Source organism: Hyperolius riggenbachi, chromosome 7 (genome assembly GCF_040937935.1).
Source record: "Hyperolius riggenbachi isolate aHypRig1 chromosome 7, aHypRig1.pri, whole genome shotgun sequence".
Taxonomy (NCBI): Eukaryota; Metazoa; Chordata; class Amphibia; order Anura; family Hyperoliidae; genus Hyperolius; species Hyperolius riggenbachi.
Window position 1 is genome coordinate 214,257,486 of NC_090652.1, and position 14,452 is coordinate 214,271,937.

Genomic DNA, 14,452 nt, shown 5'->3' on the forward strand with positions numbered 1-14,452 from the left:
TTTTTCACTTCGGATGTCCTTTAGGGACAGTGAGACAACTGAAACAACTTACTAAGGCTCTAATATGCAAGAGAACATTGACCAGAAATGGTCCAGCCAATCAGGAATAGATATGTAAAAAGTTGCATCCCTCGCCTGGGTCATATATGTGTGTGTACACAGTAAATATATAATTATATATACACTTCCTGTATTTATTAAAAATATGTTTTACTTCAGGGGTCGGTAACCTATGGCTCGCGAGCCATATATGGCTCTTTTCATGCCTGCGTATGGCTCTCTGGCTCGCTAAAAGACGTGTGACAGAGGGCCAGAGAGCCTGTGTTTACTAATCTGCCCCGCCGTAATCTGCGCCGCCGCCCCGCCCCCCTCCTCCATGCCGGGTCTTTGTACTTATGTGTGCCTCTTTCATCGGCACCGCCTCCCGCGCCAGAACGCCTTTTCTGCCCGACCCAGATGGATGCGCTGATGCTGGCGCTGCCTGTGAAAGTGATGTCACATGTTACGTGTGACACATCGGCGCAGCCAGCGGGAACTGAGGCAGCTTGGCGGGGGGAGGAGCTGACCCGACGACGTGCGACCCGGAGGCAGCCGCACCCATAGGTTCTGCTCCGGAGCGCACTAGTGCACAAGCCAGCAGCAGCCGTCGCCGCCGCCGCAGGAGCCGCCGCAGTCACTCCAGGTCCAGGAGGTCACTCCAGTCTGGTAAGTTTATTTGTGGGGAAATCTTCTGCCAATGAGAGTTCATTTGTGGGGAAATCGTCTGCCAATGAGATAGGCATTTGTGGGGAAATCGTCTGCCAATGAGATTGCATTTAGGGAAATTGTCTGCCAATGAGATTGCATTTGTGGGAAAAAAGTCTGCCAATGAGATTGCATTTGTGGGGAAATCGCCTGCCAATGAGATTGCATTTGTGGGGAAATAGTCTGCCAATGAGATTGCATTTGTGCGGAAATCATCTGCCAATGAGATTGCACTTGTGGGGAAATCGTCTGCCAATGAGATTGCACTTGTGGGGAAATAGTCTGCCAATGAGATTGTACTTGTGGGGAAATTGTCTGCCAATGAGATTGCATTTGTGGGGAAATTGTCTGCCAATGAGATTGCATTTGTGGGGAAATCGTCTGCCAATGAGATTGCATCTGCCAATGAGATTGCATTTGTGGGGAAATAGTTTGCCAATGAGATTGCATTTGCGGGGAAATTGTCTGCCAATGAGATTGCATTTGTGGGGAAATCGTCTGCCAATGAGATTGCATTTGTGGGGAAATCGTCTGCCAATGAGATTGCATCTGCCAATGAGATTGCATTTGTGGGGAAATTGTCTGCCAATGAGATTGCATTTGTGGGGAAATAGTCTGCCAATGAGATTGCATTTGTGGGGAAATTGTCTGCCAATGAGATTGCATTTGTGGGGAAATCGTCTGCCAATGAGATTGCATCTGCCAATGAGATTGCATTTGTGGGGAAATAGTTTGCCAATGAGATTGCATTTGCGGGGAAATTGTCTGCCAATGAGATTGCACTTGTGGGGAAATCGTCTGCCAATGAGATTGCACTTGTGGGGAAATAGTCTGCCAATGAGATTGCATTTGTGGGGAAATCGTCTGCCAATGAGATTGCATCTGCCAATGAGATTGCATTTGTGGGGAAATAGTTTGCCAATGAGATTGCATTTGCGGGGAAATTGTCTGCCAATGAGATTGCATTTGTGGGGAAATAGTCTGCCAATGAGATTGCATTTGTGGGGAAATTGTCTGCCAATGAGATTGCACTTGTGGGGAAATTGTCTGCCAATGAGATTGCATTTGTGGGGAAATAGTCTGCCAATGAGATTGCATTTGTGGGGAAATCGCCTGCCAATGAGATTGCATCTGCCAATGAGATTGCATTTGTGGGGAAATAGTCTGCCAATGAGATTGCATTTGTGCGGAAATCGTCTGCCAATGAGATTGCACTTGTGGGGAAATCGTCTGCCAATGAGATTGCACTTGTGGGGAAATAGTCTGCCAATGAGATTGCATTTGTGGGGAAATAGTTTGCCAATGAGATTGCATTTGTGGGGAAATTGTCTGCCAATGAGATTGCATTTGTGGGGAAATTGTCTGCCAATGAGATTGCATTTGTGGGGAAATCGTCTGCCAATGAGATTGCATCTGCCAATGAGATTGCATTTGCGGGGAAATTGTCTGCCAATGAGATTTCATTTGTGGGGAAATCGTCTGCCAATGAGATTGCATTTGTGGGGAAATCGTCTGCCAATGAGATTGCATCTGCCAATGAGATTGCATTTGTGGGGAAATTGTCTGCCAATGAGATTGCATTTGTGGGGAAATTGTCTGCCAATGAGATTGCATTTGTGGGGAAATCGTCTGCCAATGAGATTGCATCTGCCAATGAGATTGCATTTGTGGGGAAATAGTTTGCCAATGAGATTGCATTTGCGGGGAAATTGTCTGCCAATGAGATTGCACTTGTGGTGAAATCGTCTGCCAATGAGATTGCACTTGTTGGGAAATCGTCTGCCAATGAGATTGCACTTGTGGGGAAATAGTCTGCCAATGAGATTGCATTTGTGGGGAAATCGTCTGCCAATGAGATTGCATCTGCCAATGAGATTGCATTTGTGGGGAAATAGTTTACCAATGAGATTGCATTTGCGGGGAAATTGTCTGCCAATGAGATTGCATTTGTGGGGAAATAGTCTGCCAATGAGATTGCATTTGTGGGGAAATTGTCTGCCAATGAGATTGCACTTGTGGGGAAATCGTCTGCCTTTACTTTATTTATCAGGTGCTAATGGTAAACAATAAGTATCTGAATTCTTTTTAATAATGTTATGCAGTTGCTAACCATTAGCAACTGCATAACAACGTTATTAAAGAAGGCAGACACTTATTGTACTTTAAAAGTGTTTGTTTTGCATAAAATGTACACATTACCTTGTATTTAGTTTTAAACATATTGTATGGCTCTCACAGAATTTCATTTTAAAATAGGTCGTGTTAATGGCTCTCTCGGCCAAAAAGGTTCCCTACCCCTGTTTTACTTATTCACAAACTAATTTTAGAAATGCTATATTCCTGATATCACCTAGATGAGAGTTGCAGACATTTGTCACCTGATAGCAGGCAGTATTTAAACATTTCACTCCAGGACTGCTCGATGATTTATGTTTTTTGGCGTTCTCCAGTCTAGGATAAATAGGTTTATACCAAATTAACCAAATATATATCATGTTTATGATGTTTTTACTGGCAACTGTGTAGAAAATATTTACAGCATTTCCATAGAAGAAGGTATACATGAGAAAGGCAAACACTGTCTTCTATGCAGCTATCGGTTACAGTATAATTTTTGTACAAACGAGCAAACCTCATAGTAATTCAAAATGGTTTCTTTCCACAGAGTTAATATACAAAAACACACTGGACTAGTATAAAATCAGATATTTGTATTTTCCAAAGCCACCATTCAGTAGCTCTGCATGAGCACGGTAACTAGCAGGAGAGCAGGCCAGGGCCCTTATTCAAATCACTTTTTTAGGTGATGTTTTCACAGCTTACCGGTACCAATAAAATGCCTTTTAGTCCTTGTCTAAGCAAGCAAGCATGAAAATACTTAGAATCATTTTGACAGTAATTTTTCACCTACCTAAAAGTTATTTTAAACAAAACGTGAAAAATTGTTTCCTAGGAGAAAATTTAGGAGAAATGGTGAATTGAATATTAACCCCGGTGACTGCTGGGTAACCTAAGGCTGGAGGAGGCTCAGCTACTTCTCTCCATCTTCTCCCTCTGATAGAGGTAGGCTTCTTCCACCCCTGATGCGGAGTAGTAAAGCAGAGATAATGTAGTGTATGTATATTACTTTCTCCAGTGCTGGCTCTGCTCCTCCTCACTGCAGCCACACACAGTCTTCTAGCATGTCCTGTGATGCCAGAAGATTCAGGAGCTGTATGCAGGAGATACGGGAGGACTGGAAGTGGTTGCAGTGAAGAGGAGTGAGTAATGGACACTGCTCTACTGTGCACCAGTGCATTATAAATGTGTATTAACTGTCATGTGCAGTAGGAGCTAGCACAAACTATTTTTCATCAAACAAATGAGGCTAAAGGGCTGATTTGTGATTAGTTGCTGTGAGCTTTGTAATTTTAGCAATATTTAACAAAAGTTTATCATTTTGTCTAAAGTCTAACTTAAAGCAAAAGATCTGGAAGGAGGGTTGGGGGGGGGGGGTATGTCAATGAGCTCTGCCATTTCATGAATGCTGTTTGTGCCCCTATTCAGGGCTGTGGAGTTGAGGAGTCTGAGTTGGAGATATTTTTGTACCTGGAGTTGGGGTTGAATGATTCTTGTACCCACTCCATAGCCCTGCAAGGGTTGTGGAGTCGGAGCAGTTTTGAGTACCTGGAGTCGGTGGTTTCATAAACTGTGGGGTCAGAGTCGGATGATTTTTGCACCAACTCCACAGACCTGCCCAGTTAGGGGGATTTTCCTTCTCTAACTGTCCCTGTAACAATGAGGACCAAATGAGTAGGTAGCAGGTGTAAATGTACAGGCGTAGCTGTCCAACCATTTTCCAAATCTACCAATACCTCAATACCTTTTGTCATAATAGCAATTAACTCCCAGTTGCTAATAACCATTGCAGACAGAGGTTAATAACCATTGCAGAGGCGACTGAAATATTCAAACAGTGGGAAATGCTAGGTGGCTTGGAAAGATTTATTGTGCATACAAGACAAAGGGGGGGGGGGGGTTCACGGAGGATCAGCCGCCGTTTCCTTACCCCTGTTGGGGGGGGGATTTTTATGCATTTATGAATATTTAAGTCGCCATGGCACTGCCTAGTAACTGCATGATGCCCATTGCCCTGCCTACAGCTGCTAACGACTATAGCTAGGAGGACGCTGCTCCCGATTACTGCCACACTTGGGTTGAGTCTGCGTCCCCTGTACATACCTGCAGTGGCATAGCTAAGGAGCTGTGGGCCCCGATGCAAGTTTTACAATGGGGCCCCCCCAAGCACTCTGTACGTAACAATTGATACGGCGCACCAAAACCTGCCAATGGCAACTACAGTGTCAGAGTTGCAAGAAGGGGATGGGGAACAGTTTGTTAATGATTACCACTATTCAAAGTATCTATAGAAGTGATTATTATGACGCCAGGACCAATAGAGAGCTAATACTGTAGTTGAGGCAGGGCCCTTCAGGGCGCCTCTGGCCCAAGGGCCCCGATGCGGTCGCAACCTCTGCAACCCCTATTGCTACAACCCGCATACCTGGACCAACACCATCAAACGGAGTGTGCGCTGCCTCCCCTGGGGGACTCTGCATCTGTCCACCTCCGTGAGAGCCTGGTCCCTGTCTGGCCTGAAAGGGACACATGCCTTCTCTGGCTGGTTTCTGCCAACGGCCACAATTGAATCAGGTGAGACCTGTCCTGGACAAGACAATATACAGATTGACATATCTTTTATAGAGCTCTCTCTCTTTTTTGTCGTTTATCTACATAGTGGAATATAGAGCTGCCTATATTGGGACTGCCTGGTCGCACCTCTAAAGGGGATCTTTCCAAATCCCATACTTTTGCCAGCATTGCTGTATTGGCACTGTGAATGACCTGCAGCTTTTTAATGCGGCAAGTGTGTTGTCTTTTTGTTCTAATAAAAGTTTATCCAAAATATTTTATTGTGGTCTGTATGATCTACAGAGGTGAGCCAACATTTATCTTCTTGTTTCAAATGGTTTGTAAAGATTTAACACATTTTGGGTGCCTCTACATGTTTTTTTTCTCCCTAGTAGGGACAATGACAAACATTGAAAGATGCCACCATTTTCCCCTCTGTCCTAAACTTTAAATTTTGGATGTAGTTTGCTTCTACCATTTAAACAGCAATTTACACAGAATGCTTTAGTTCCTGCAAAAACATGGGGACCACAGAAGAATTTTTTGTAAATTAAATAAATACATATTTTCATGAAGAGCTTTCAAGTGCAAGCATATAAGATCAAAGGCTTTATCCAGGGGCATACATGACCGGTTGTTGGGACAGCACTTTCATACAGTTCTGGAACATTTGGCTAGGTTGCAGAGTGATCTCTGGTTCTGCTTCGTTCACTGTACAGCTGCTCATTCTTAGCTATGAGTTTCCTCCTGCTCAAAAGAAAAATAAAAGTTAAAATAAGAGCGAGAGTTGGTTTTATTATGAACATCCTGATGTAGAAAGTCATTTCTAGCAGACAAGGACAACTACGCAGGGTAGTCAAAAACTGATGTAATATTTCACATCTGTGAAAAACAAATAATTAAACAAAAAAAATGAATAAATTGTTCATATATTGTGTGTGTATGGAAGAAATAAAGTAGTAGAGCTCTTTTAGCATTTCAAAACTCAGTGCCTCTCTTCTGGTTCAATAATTGACTAAAAAAACAAAGAGATGGGTACGAGCAGCGGACAGGTGAGATATTGTAATGCATGAACACACATTAACATTTGGGGGAGACAGTGGCCGGGGTTTCCATCACATTGGTTTGTCACGATATTGCACAATGTTACCGCTGTGCACCCGACTGACCACTTGAGCCCAAGATTTCCCAGCATGCTCAATTGATACATTTGACTGATATTAGCCTGAAATTGGTTGAATTGGGCATGCTTGTTGCGTCACCGATTTTCATCTGATTGCCTCCGTTCTTGGCTATAGATACATCTCTGGCACTGTATTTGGCCTGAGGAAGTGGGCGTTAGACCCTTGAAATGCATTGCCCGTGCATTATTATACTTCATATGTGTATGAATGTGTCATTATTGAGGTGAGCCACCTCTCCCTTTATAATTTTAGCTGTTTTTAACAGTTTTATCTATTATTGGGCGCCTCTTCCTCCCCTTAGTGCTTTTCACCCTTCTTTGGAGGGGTGTACTCCGGTACCCAGTGGCTCCACCACTGATAGGTCCTTTGTTATTTTGCCAAGAGTGCGACCGGATCCAGTTCCAGCTGGTCACCCGAGTGGAGTCGGGTTTTAAATCTCCACCTACCTTCAGTGGTTGGTTGCCCCCTGTGCAACATTCCTTTGTGAGTACCTAAACCTTTTTGTACATTTGCCTTAGAACTTGTGACATACTGCACCATTTGGGCTCCCGTTGTTTCTGTGTTCTTTTTTAGGGTGTCAATCCTCTACCACAGTTTTAAAAACTATTGCAGAATTGCCAGACCTTTACAGGTCCCCTTGTTTGGATAGGCTCTTCCCCTCTTTATATATATTGTATGTGTGTCTGTGGATTTGAAAACACAATGAACGCAAGTTAATAAGAACAATAAAATGTGTTCTGTATGTAAAACTGTGCAGGACACAACCAGGGACGGATTTACCATAAGGCACTGTAGGCACGTACATATAGGCGCCTGATGATAAAAAGGCGGCTCACTCTACTCCTCAAGTGCCTTCCCCCCTCCTTCCCTATGCTATTTAATACTGAGTGTACGTAGGCTACCTACGGTAATACTAAGGGGCCCCTGTAGCTACCTATGACGGGCAAGAGAAGTAAGGGAGAAGTGACAGCTGGGCCAGCCAGCACACTTACAGTGCAGTTCAGCTGGGGTTTGTAGGTTCATGGAGGGGAAGTCTAAGGTGTCTGGACATTTGTGCTTATAGGCTCCTGTGATGTAAATCCTGGCCTGGACACAAGTGAATAAGCCCTTACAGCTGCAGTCAGCTGTGAAATCTACTAGCTACATTTGATAACTCTGGCTATTTTTCACCAGTAAATGAACAGGAACCGGAATTACTATAACCGACAGTATGATTACTTTACCTTAAGTCCGCAATCTCATTCATGAGAGTCTGGATTCTGTTCTTGTACTTTGACTCCACTTTGCTGACACTTAGGTCAAAGTTTTTCTCTATTATGTCAATTTGACTTTTCTTAAAAAAAAAAAGCACACACAAAATCATATAAAAGAGACATTTCTAAATGAGACAAACCTGTTCACAAGTCTTTTCAAATTAGGTAAAAATAGAGCTACTTTTCAAGTCTGGATTGTTAATCGTGTTAAAATTAGAGCAAGCAATTAGCTACATTCAAAGGTCACTTCTAGCATGAAAAAAAAACAAGGATAATAATAATAGCACATCTGTCAATGACCAATATAAAAGTTTTCAGAAAAAAAAAGTATGTATATGTATAGGTTTTTGTCAGCTTATCTTCTGTATTTCTGTTATCGGATGTCATTTTTTAAATATGAGAATACTCATTTCTGGGATCTGTACAAACCTACAGATACATGCACATATGAAATAACTATCAATCACATATGTATTTTGTGATTGCTTCAGGTGACAGTTTACTCCCATTCACTGTACAGATGGGCAGTTCTGCTCTTGATAAAGGAGGTGGCAGGACGAGCAAGAGGAGATATACTGCAGCAGTCAGATAACAAACAGGGAATGCTATTATTATGCATAATACTAGTAACCTAAGCCTGTTTAAAAACAGGCTCCAGGTCTGTCGCCGCGCATACGCACCCACCCGCCGCGCACACATACACACGCACACGCACCTGACTGCCGCACACACGCTCGGCCGGCCTGCCTCCTGGCCCATGCGTCCTGTCCCAACGGCTGTGTCATGGGCTCTGTCAGTGCAGGACATGCACAGTAGCGCAAAAGCACTGAAACACGGACATGGGATGCAGGGACACTTGTAGATTATTAGGTAGGCTTGAAAAATATCTATTATCATAATAATATTGGAAGATATCTGTACTCCAGATAGATTTCCATCTAAAACTATTGCAAGCAATTTGTTTTCAGTGATTAAGATCTTGTGTACCTAGCTTAGGTCACCGGGATATACAACAACCCAGTTGTAACAAGATTTTCCAACAATGCAGGTGACCACTTCAGCAAGCCATACAATCAATTTATCTCCTCAATATACGGCCGATTCAGTAACGCTGTTCAAATTGGTTAGAAATTGGTGCAGCATTTGGCCTGCTCAATCACTTGTCTGAAATCGATAGATTGGGTCAAACAGTCCAGGTTGAAAATTTCAATCTATCTGTGTAGAATCAGGAGCTTAATGATGTCAAGAGTAGCAGAAGCAGCAGCACTTCCTTTAAGTGTACAATAACAGTACAATATTTTCCTTGGATGCAATCACTCGATCAGATTTGCGGGATCGTAAGGTAATTATTCATTGTTCCAATGAACAGGTCAATTAGGGCATTTCTCTCTACAGATAGGATCGTAAAATCCACCATTCTGCTCAACAAAATCGACCATAGAAACCTTTCACAATTATTTTCTCTATATACTGCGTGGTTTTCTGAAAACTTTGATCGTAAAAATCTCATCGAATGATTGCATCTTAGAAAAATATTGCACCATCAATGGCATCATTAGACTGGGATCTTCTTCTTACTAAGTTGTCAGTATACAGTATCTGGATCTGAGCCATAGATTAGGCTTTTAAAGTCCCCATTATGTTCCATAACATTTACCAGTTTGGCAATCTCCTCATGGGCTTGCTTCAGCTCCATTTTAAGTGAAACTATTGCTTCATTTTTCCCATTAATCTCTGTCTGTAAGTGCTGGAAAGATACAAATTGCAGTTTAGTCTACAGCTTTTCAGCTGAGATGCAACATATTAAGAGAATGTATGTTATTCTTTTTAATTGTTACACATTTATAGTTTTACATTTTAGTAAGAAAAATAAATAAAACATGAGCAGATAAATATGAAATATTACACATTAATAGTTTACACAGTATTGCCATTTAAAGTCAGTAAATGGACCCCTCAGGCTGAAAATGAACAGGAGTGGTTAATTGTCTGTAATGCAGAAGCATATGGGAAATTTCCTGCCAAAACTTCACTTTAACACAAGGGTAGGGAACCTTGGCTCTCCAGCTGTGATAAAACTACAAATCCCAGCATGCATTTGCCTTTATTAATCATGACTGTGGCTGTCAGAATCCTGCAATGCATTGTGGGACTTGTAGTTCCTTAACAGCTGGAGAGCCAAGGTTCCCTACCCCTGGTTTAACAGCTACGTTTCAATGTATGTTGGAAGACTTTTAATTGCTTTCTGTGTGTAGCGTTTGAGAGAGTTGCATTGTCTGGGCTTTTGGTGTTTTTTGCAGGAAAGTGCTTGGATTTGTGTCTGCAGGAAGAGGATATGGGCTTTTGTTGGCTTTCAGTGGCTTTTGGTGGCATTCAAACGCAACACCAGCAACGGAAAATGACTTCTAGAAGCAGCATGTTGCTTTTGAGACGAGACGCCAGTATCTACTGGCAGCAGGGCCGGGCCGAGGCATAGGCTGGAGAGGCTCCAGCCTCAGGGCGCAGTGTAGGAGGGGGCGCACAATTCATTCAGCTGTCATTCCTAATTGTGTTTGAAGCAGAAAGAAATAAGAAAAGGAGATACAAGGAAGTGACTACAAGCCAGATAACTAGAGATTAAGGTGTTGGGGGCCCTGGGTTGCCTCTTAGTCTAATAGCAAACAGTGTGTGACCGCTGGGGTGGGAGGGATGGAGGGGCGCACTTTGGTGTCTCAGCCTTGGGTGCTGGAGGACCTTGTCCCGGCTCTGACTGGCAGGCTTTCATGAAATCCTGCAAAAGCTCATACTAAATGTTCCCATTCACTTGCATGGGACAGTCCACGATCACTAAAAATGTCACTTTTGTCTGTCGTCCAAAACTCTGCGTTTAACGCCCGCAAAGTGTCCATGTGAACCAGCCCTAAGTCTGGTTAGCGACACCAGCAGCATCTCCACTGTTACTACTGAGGCTACAGTCATAATTTGGAGGCAGTAGGGCGAAAAAAGTGAACCACCTGAGTGTTACAAGGGGTGTACTAGTAAAATGAAAATAATACTAAACATACGCTAAGCTAAATAATGCTTAAATCAAAGCTGGTACAAAAAATTGAAAAGCAAGTAAAATGTATTTATTAATTATTTAGTAGACAGAATACAGAGGAATGTAGCCATCTTTGCAGATGATGCAAAATTATGCAGAATTATCAACACTATGCAGGATAGTGACATACATTACAACAGGATCTTGACAACATGGCCTTAAAGGCAGACATATGGCAGACGAAATGAAATGTACATAAAGGAAATGCACCTTGGAATGGCCAACGTTAGAGCAAAAAGTAAAAGAAATGGCATACAGCTGGGATTATCAGACTTGGAGAAGTACTTGGGAATACTGGTTGATAACATGTTAAGTAACCCTATACCAGACTTTCTCAACCAGGGTTCCTTGAGTACTCTGCAGGGGTTCCTTGGCATTTTCCCCCATCATGGATGAAATCTAATATAGCACATTAAATATAGAAATCTAATATAGCACATTACAATAGAATATCAGAATAATAATGAGTGCATTAATGAAAAGCACTAGAATAAGGAGATCGTATAATGAGAGGCAGTGTAATAGTGAGCAGTGAAATAAACAGCCACACCTGCTTGTAAAGATCATGCCTCCAGCAAAATAATTGCAGGGGTTACTCGAGATCCAAAAATGATTTGCAGGATTCCTCCAGGGTAAAAAGGTTAAGAAAGGCTGCCCTATACAATGCCAAGCAGTGGTAGCGAAAGCAAATAAAATTCTGAGATGCATAAAGTGGGAAATAAAATCTTGAGATGCTAGCATACTACTCCTCCTGTATAAATCATTCGTGAAGCCACATATGGAGTATGGAATACAGTTTTGATTACCACACTATAGGAAGAACATTGACACACTAGAAAAGGTACAAAGACGAGAAACTAAATTAGTCAGAAGGAGAGCAGATTTACTTACCAAGAGAGGTTAGACAAACTGGGTTTATTTAGCTTGGAAAAATACAACTGAGGAGTGACCCAGAGGGCAATACAAAAGCTTGGCAGGTAAGCTTTTTGTCCCAAGGCTTATACAACGGACATGATCTACGTATGGAGGAAAAAAGTTTGTCTCATCTATTTTTAGAGGGGTTCTTACAAAAAAATGTATATACCAATGTTTTTGAAATATATAAAATTGACTTGAGTAGTTATTTTAGTGTGCTGCTTGCCAGCTCAGATGTTCTCTTTCCTCTCAGGATAATGCTGATGATCATGCCAGTACTGGTACAGCTATTCATAGCAGAGTGACATTGTGACCTGATGGACAGGCGAGTCCAGGTGTTGACTAGTTACTTCTGCGACTAGTTACCTCTGCAGAAAATTTCTGGACAGCCTCATGACAACAGTACTCCAAACAAGGTTTCTAAGGCCATAAAAAAACATGAGCTTTTTATTTTGGAGAATTGTGGCTGGTTGTAGCTTGAAACTGAAGTACAGTACATGAAAATATTTTAATATCCTTAAAATGCAAAGATTTGTGCAGCTTTCCTCCATCTCTGTGGCAATTTTATAAGGAGTGGAATTTTTTTTCAACCATAACTTGCTGCTTCTCTCAGGGCCGGGCCAAAGCAGAGAGGAGTGAGAGGCTCCAGCCTCAGGGTGCAGTGTAGGCGGGGTGCACAACTCACTCAGCTATCATTCCACTATTGTTCTTGAAGCAGAGAGAAATAAGAAAAGGGGATACATGGCAGTGACTGCAAGCCAGATAACTAGAGATTAAGGTGTTGGGGGCCTCTGGGGCGCCTCTTAGTCTAATAGCAATTAGTGTGTGATGGCTGGGATGGGAGGGATGGTGTCTCTGCCTTGGGTGCTGGAGGTTCTTGTCCCGGCTCTGGCTTCTCTAGGGTATTTGGCACCTATAGATACATTGATGCCACAGATTATGAGAAGTTAACATTTATGTGTGCTCTGGAAAGTACAGTTAATTACCATTTTTAACACGTTTTGTGCTTTTGCATCCTGAGTGGCTTCTCTGTATTTCTTCCAGGCCTCCTACAACAAAACATAATAGGTGAAAGGCAGGAAAGTTACTGGGTGGAAGAAATTACCCTAATATGCTAATTCTCACCCACACAGGAGCTGAAGGTTGTTCAAGCAAACAGAAGTGCTTGCCACAACTCAACTGACTTGAAATTGTGGTAATTAACCAGCTGCCAGTTAACTAATCAGCTATTGGCTTTCATTTTCTGCTAGTACTTCTACTTTCTGGGCAAGCAAAGACTGCAGTGCTAGGAATAGTTTATGCCCATCCATACTGAAGAGTAAAGTATTTGTTGTAGGCAGATCTGTAGGACTCTCATTTTACTTTACAATATCCATGCAAAACGTTCTCTACTACACAGCTGTCATGAAAAGTGTAATAGAAATGCATGTGTATTTTTGCAGCATTTGGTGCGGTTAAATAAAGAGCTGGATTTATAGCTCAGGAGCAGGGGCGTAGCAATAGGGTGTGCAGAAGTTGGGGCCCCTCGGGGCTCTCCCTCAACTGCAGTATTAGCTCTCTATTGGTCCTGTGCTCATAATAATCACTTCTATAGATACTTTGAATAGTGGTAATCATCAAGAAACTGCTCCCCATCCCCTTCTTGCACCTCTGACCCTGTAGTTGTCTTTGGCAGGTTTTGGTTCACTGTATCAATTGTTATGTAGAGAGTGCTGGGGGGCCCCATTGTAAAACTTGCATTGGGGCCAACAGCTCCTTAGCTATGCCACTGCTCAGGAGCCTGTAGACACATAAGGTTTGATGCCCTAATCTCCGCCCCTTAACACAGGCCACACCACACCACCTCAAGTCATGCCCCTTTTCTTATTTCCTTTTTCTTATTAAATAAAACCTTATAAACGTAATGTAGATAATACCAAAGACAAGTAGCCAGATGTGCCCCTCCCCACATATAGGTAGCCAGATGGGCCCCCTTTCCCTCCCCTACAGATATCAAGATGTACCCCATCTTCCACCTTCTATAGTTAGATATGCCCCCATTCCCCCCTGTACATAGCTAGATGTGCCCTTTCTCCTCCTATAGTCAGATGCTCCTCCCATATAGATAGTCAGATGTGCCCCCTTCCCTCCTACAGTCACTTGTGCCCCTTCAACCCCCTGTAAAGATAGCCAGATTTGCCCTCCTATAGTTAGAGACACATTTTCCCTCCTTCTCTTCCTATAGACAGTCAGATGTGCCCCCTTTCTTCCCTATAGATAGTTACGTGCCCCCTCACTCCCCTGTATAGATAGATGGATGTGCCCCTCTATGGCAGTCAGATGTGCCCTACTTCTCCTCCTACAGCTATTTAGATGTGCCCCCCTCCCTCCGTATAGTCAAATGTGCCCCGTATAGGTAATCAGATGTGCCCCCTTCTCCACTATAGTCATGTGTCCCCTCACCCCCTATATAGCCAGATGTGCCCCACTATAGGTAGTCAGATGTGCCCTCCTCCTCCTATAGTCACATGTGCCCCCTCGCCCCACTTTATAGATAGCCAGATGTACTTAGCCCCCATTCCAGTAAAGTAGATTGTTCATTCGTTCTCTACCTTCCTCCCTCTGCA

At 42.9% G+C, this 14,452-nt stretch overlaps 2 protein-coding genes across 4 annotated transcripts in view; one reads left to right on the top strand and one right to left on the bottom strand.

Moving 5' to 3' along the window:
- Positions 1–14,452, top strand: part of LOC137524819 (caspase-8-like) — a 162,896-nt gene that overhangs the window by 130,334 nt on the left and 18,110 nt on the right. The gene's annotated exons all lie outside the window — the stretch shown is intronic.
- The window catches only part of FLACC1 (flagellum associated containing coiled-coil domains 1), an 84,480-nt gene continuing 76,039 nt past the window's right edge, over positions 6,012–14,452 (bottom strand). For 2 of the 3 annotated variants that reach the window (XM_068245164.1, XM_068245166.1), the window contains 4 exons: positions 12,833–12,895; positions 9,510–9,599; positions 7,823–7,932; positions 6,012–6,162 (listed from right to left, as the gene is read on the bottom strand). In XM_068245164.1, the coding sequence (XP_068101265.1) occupies positions 6,090–6,162; positions 7,823–7,932; positions 9,510–9,599; positions 12,833–12,895 (336 nt within the window). In that variant the 3' untranslated portion in view covers positions 6,012–6,089. The remainder of the gene's footprint in view (positions 6,163–7,822; positions 7,933–9,509; positions 9,600–12,832; positions 12,896–14,452) is intronic. The other variant, XM_068245165.1, reaches the window with a different exon arrangement.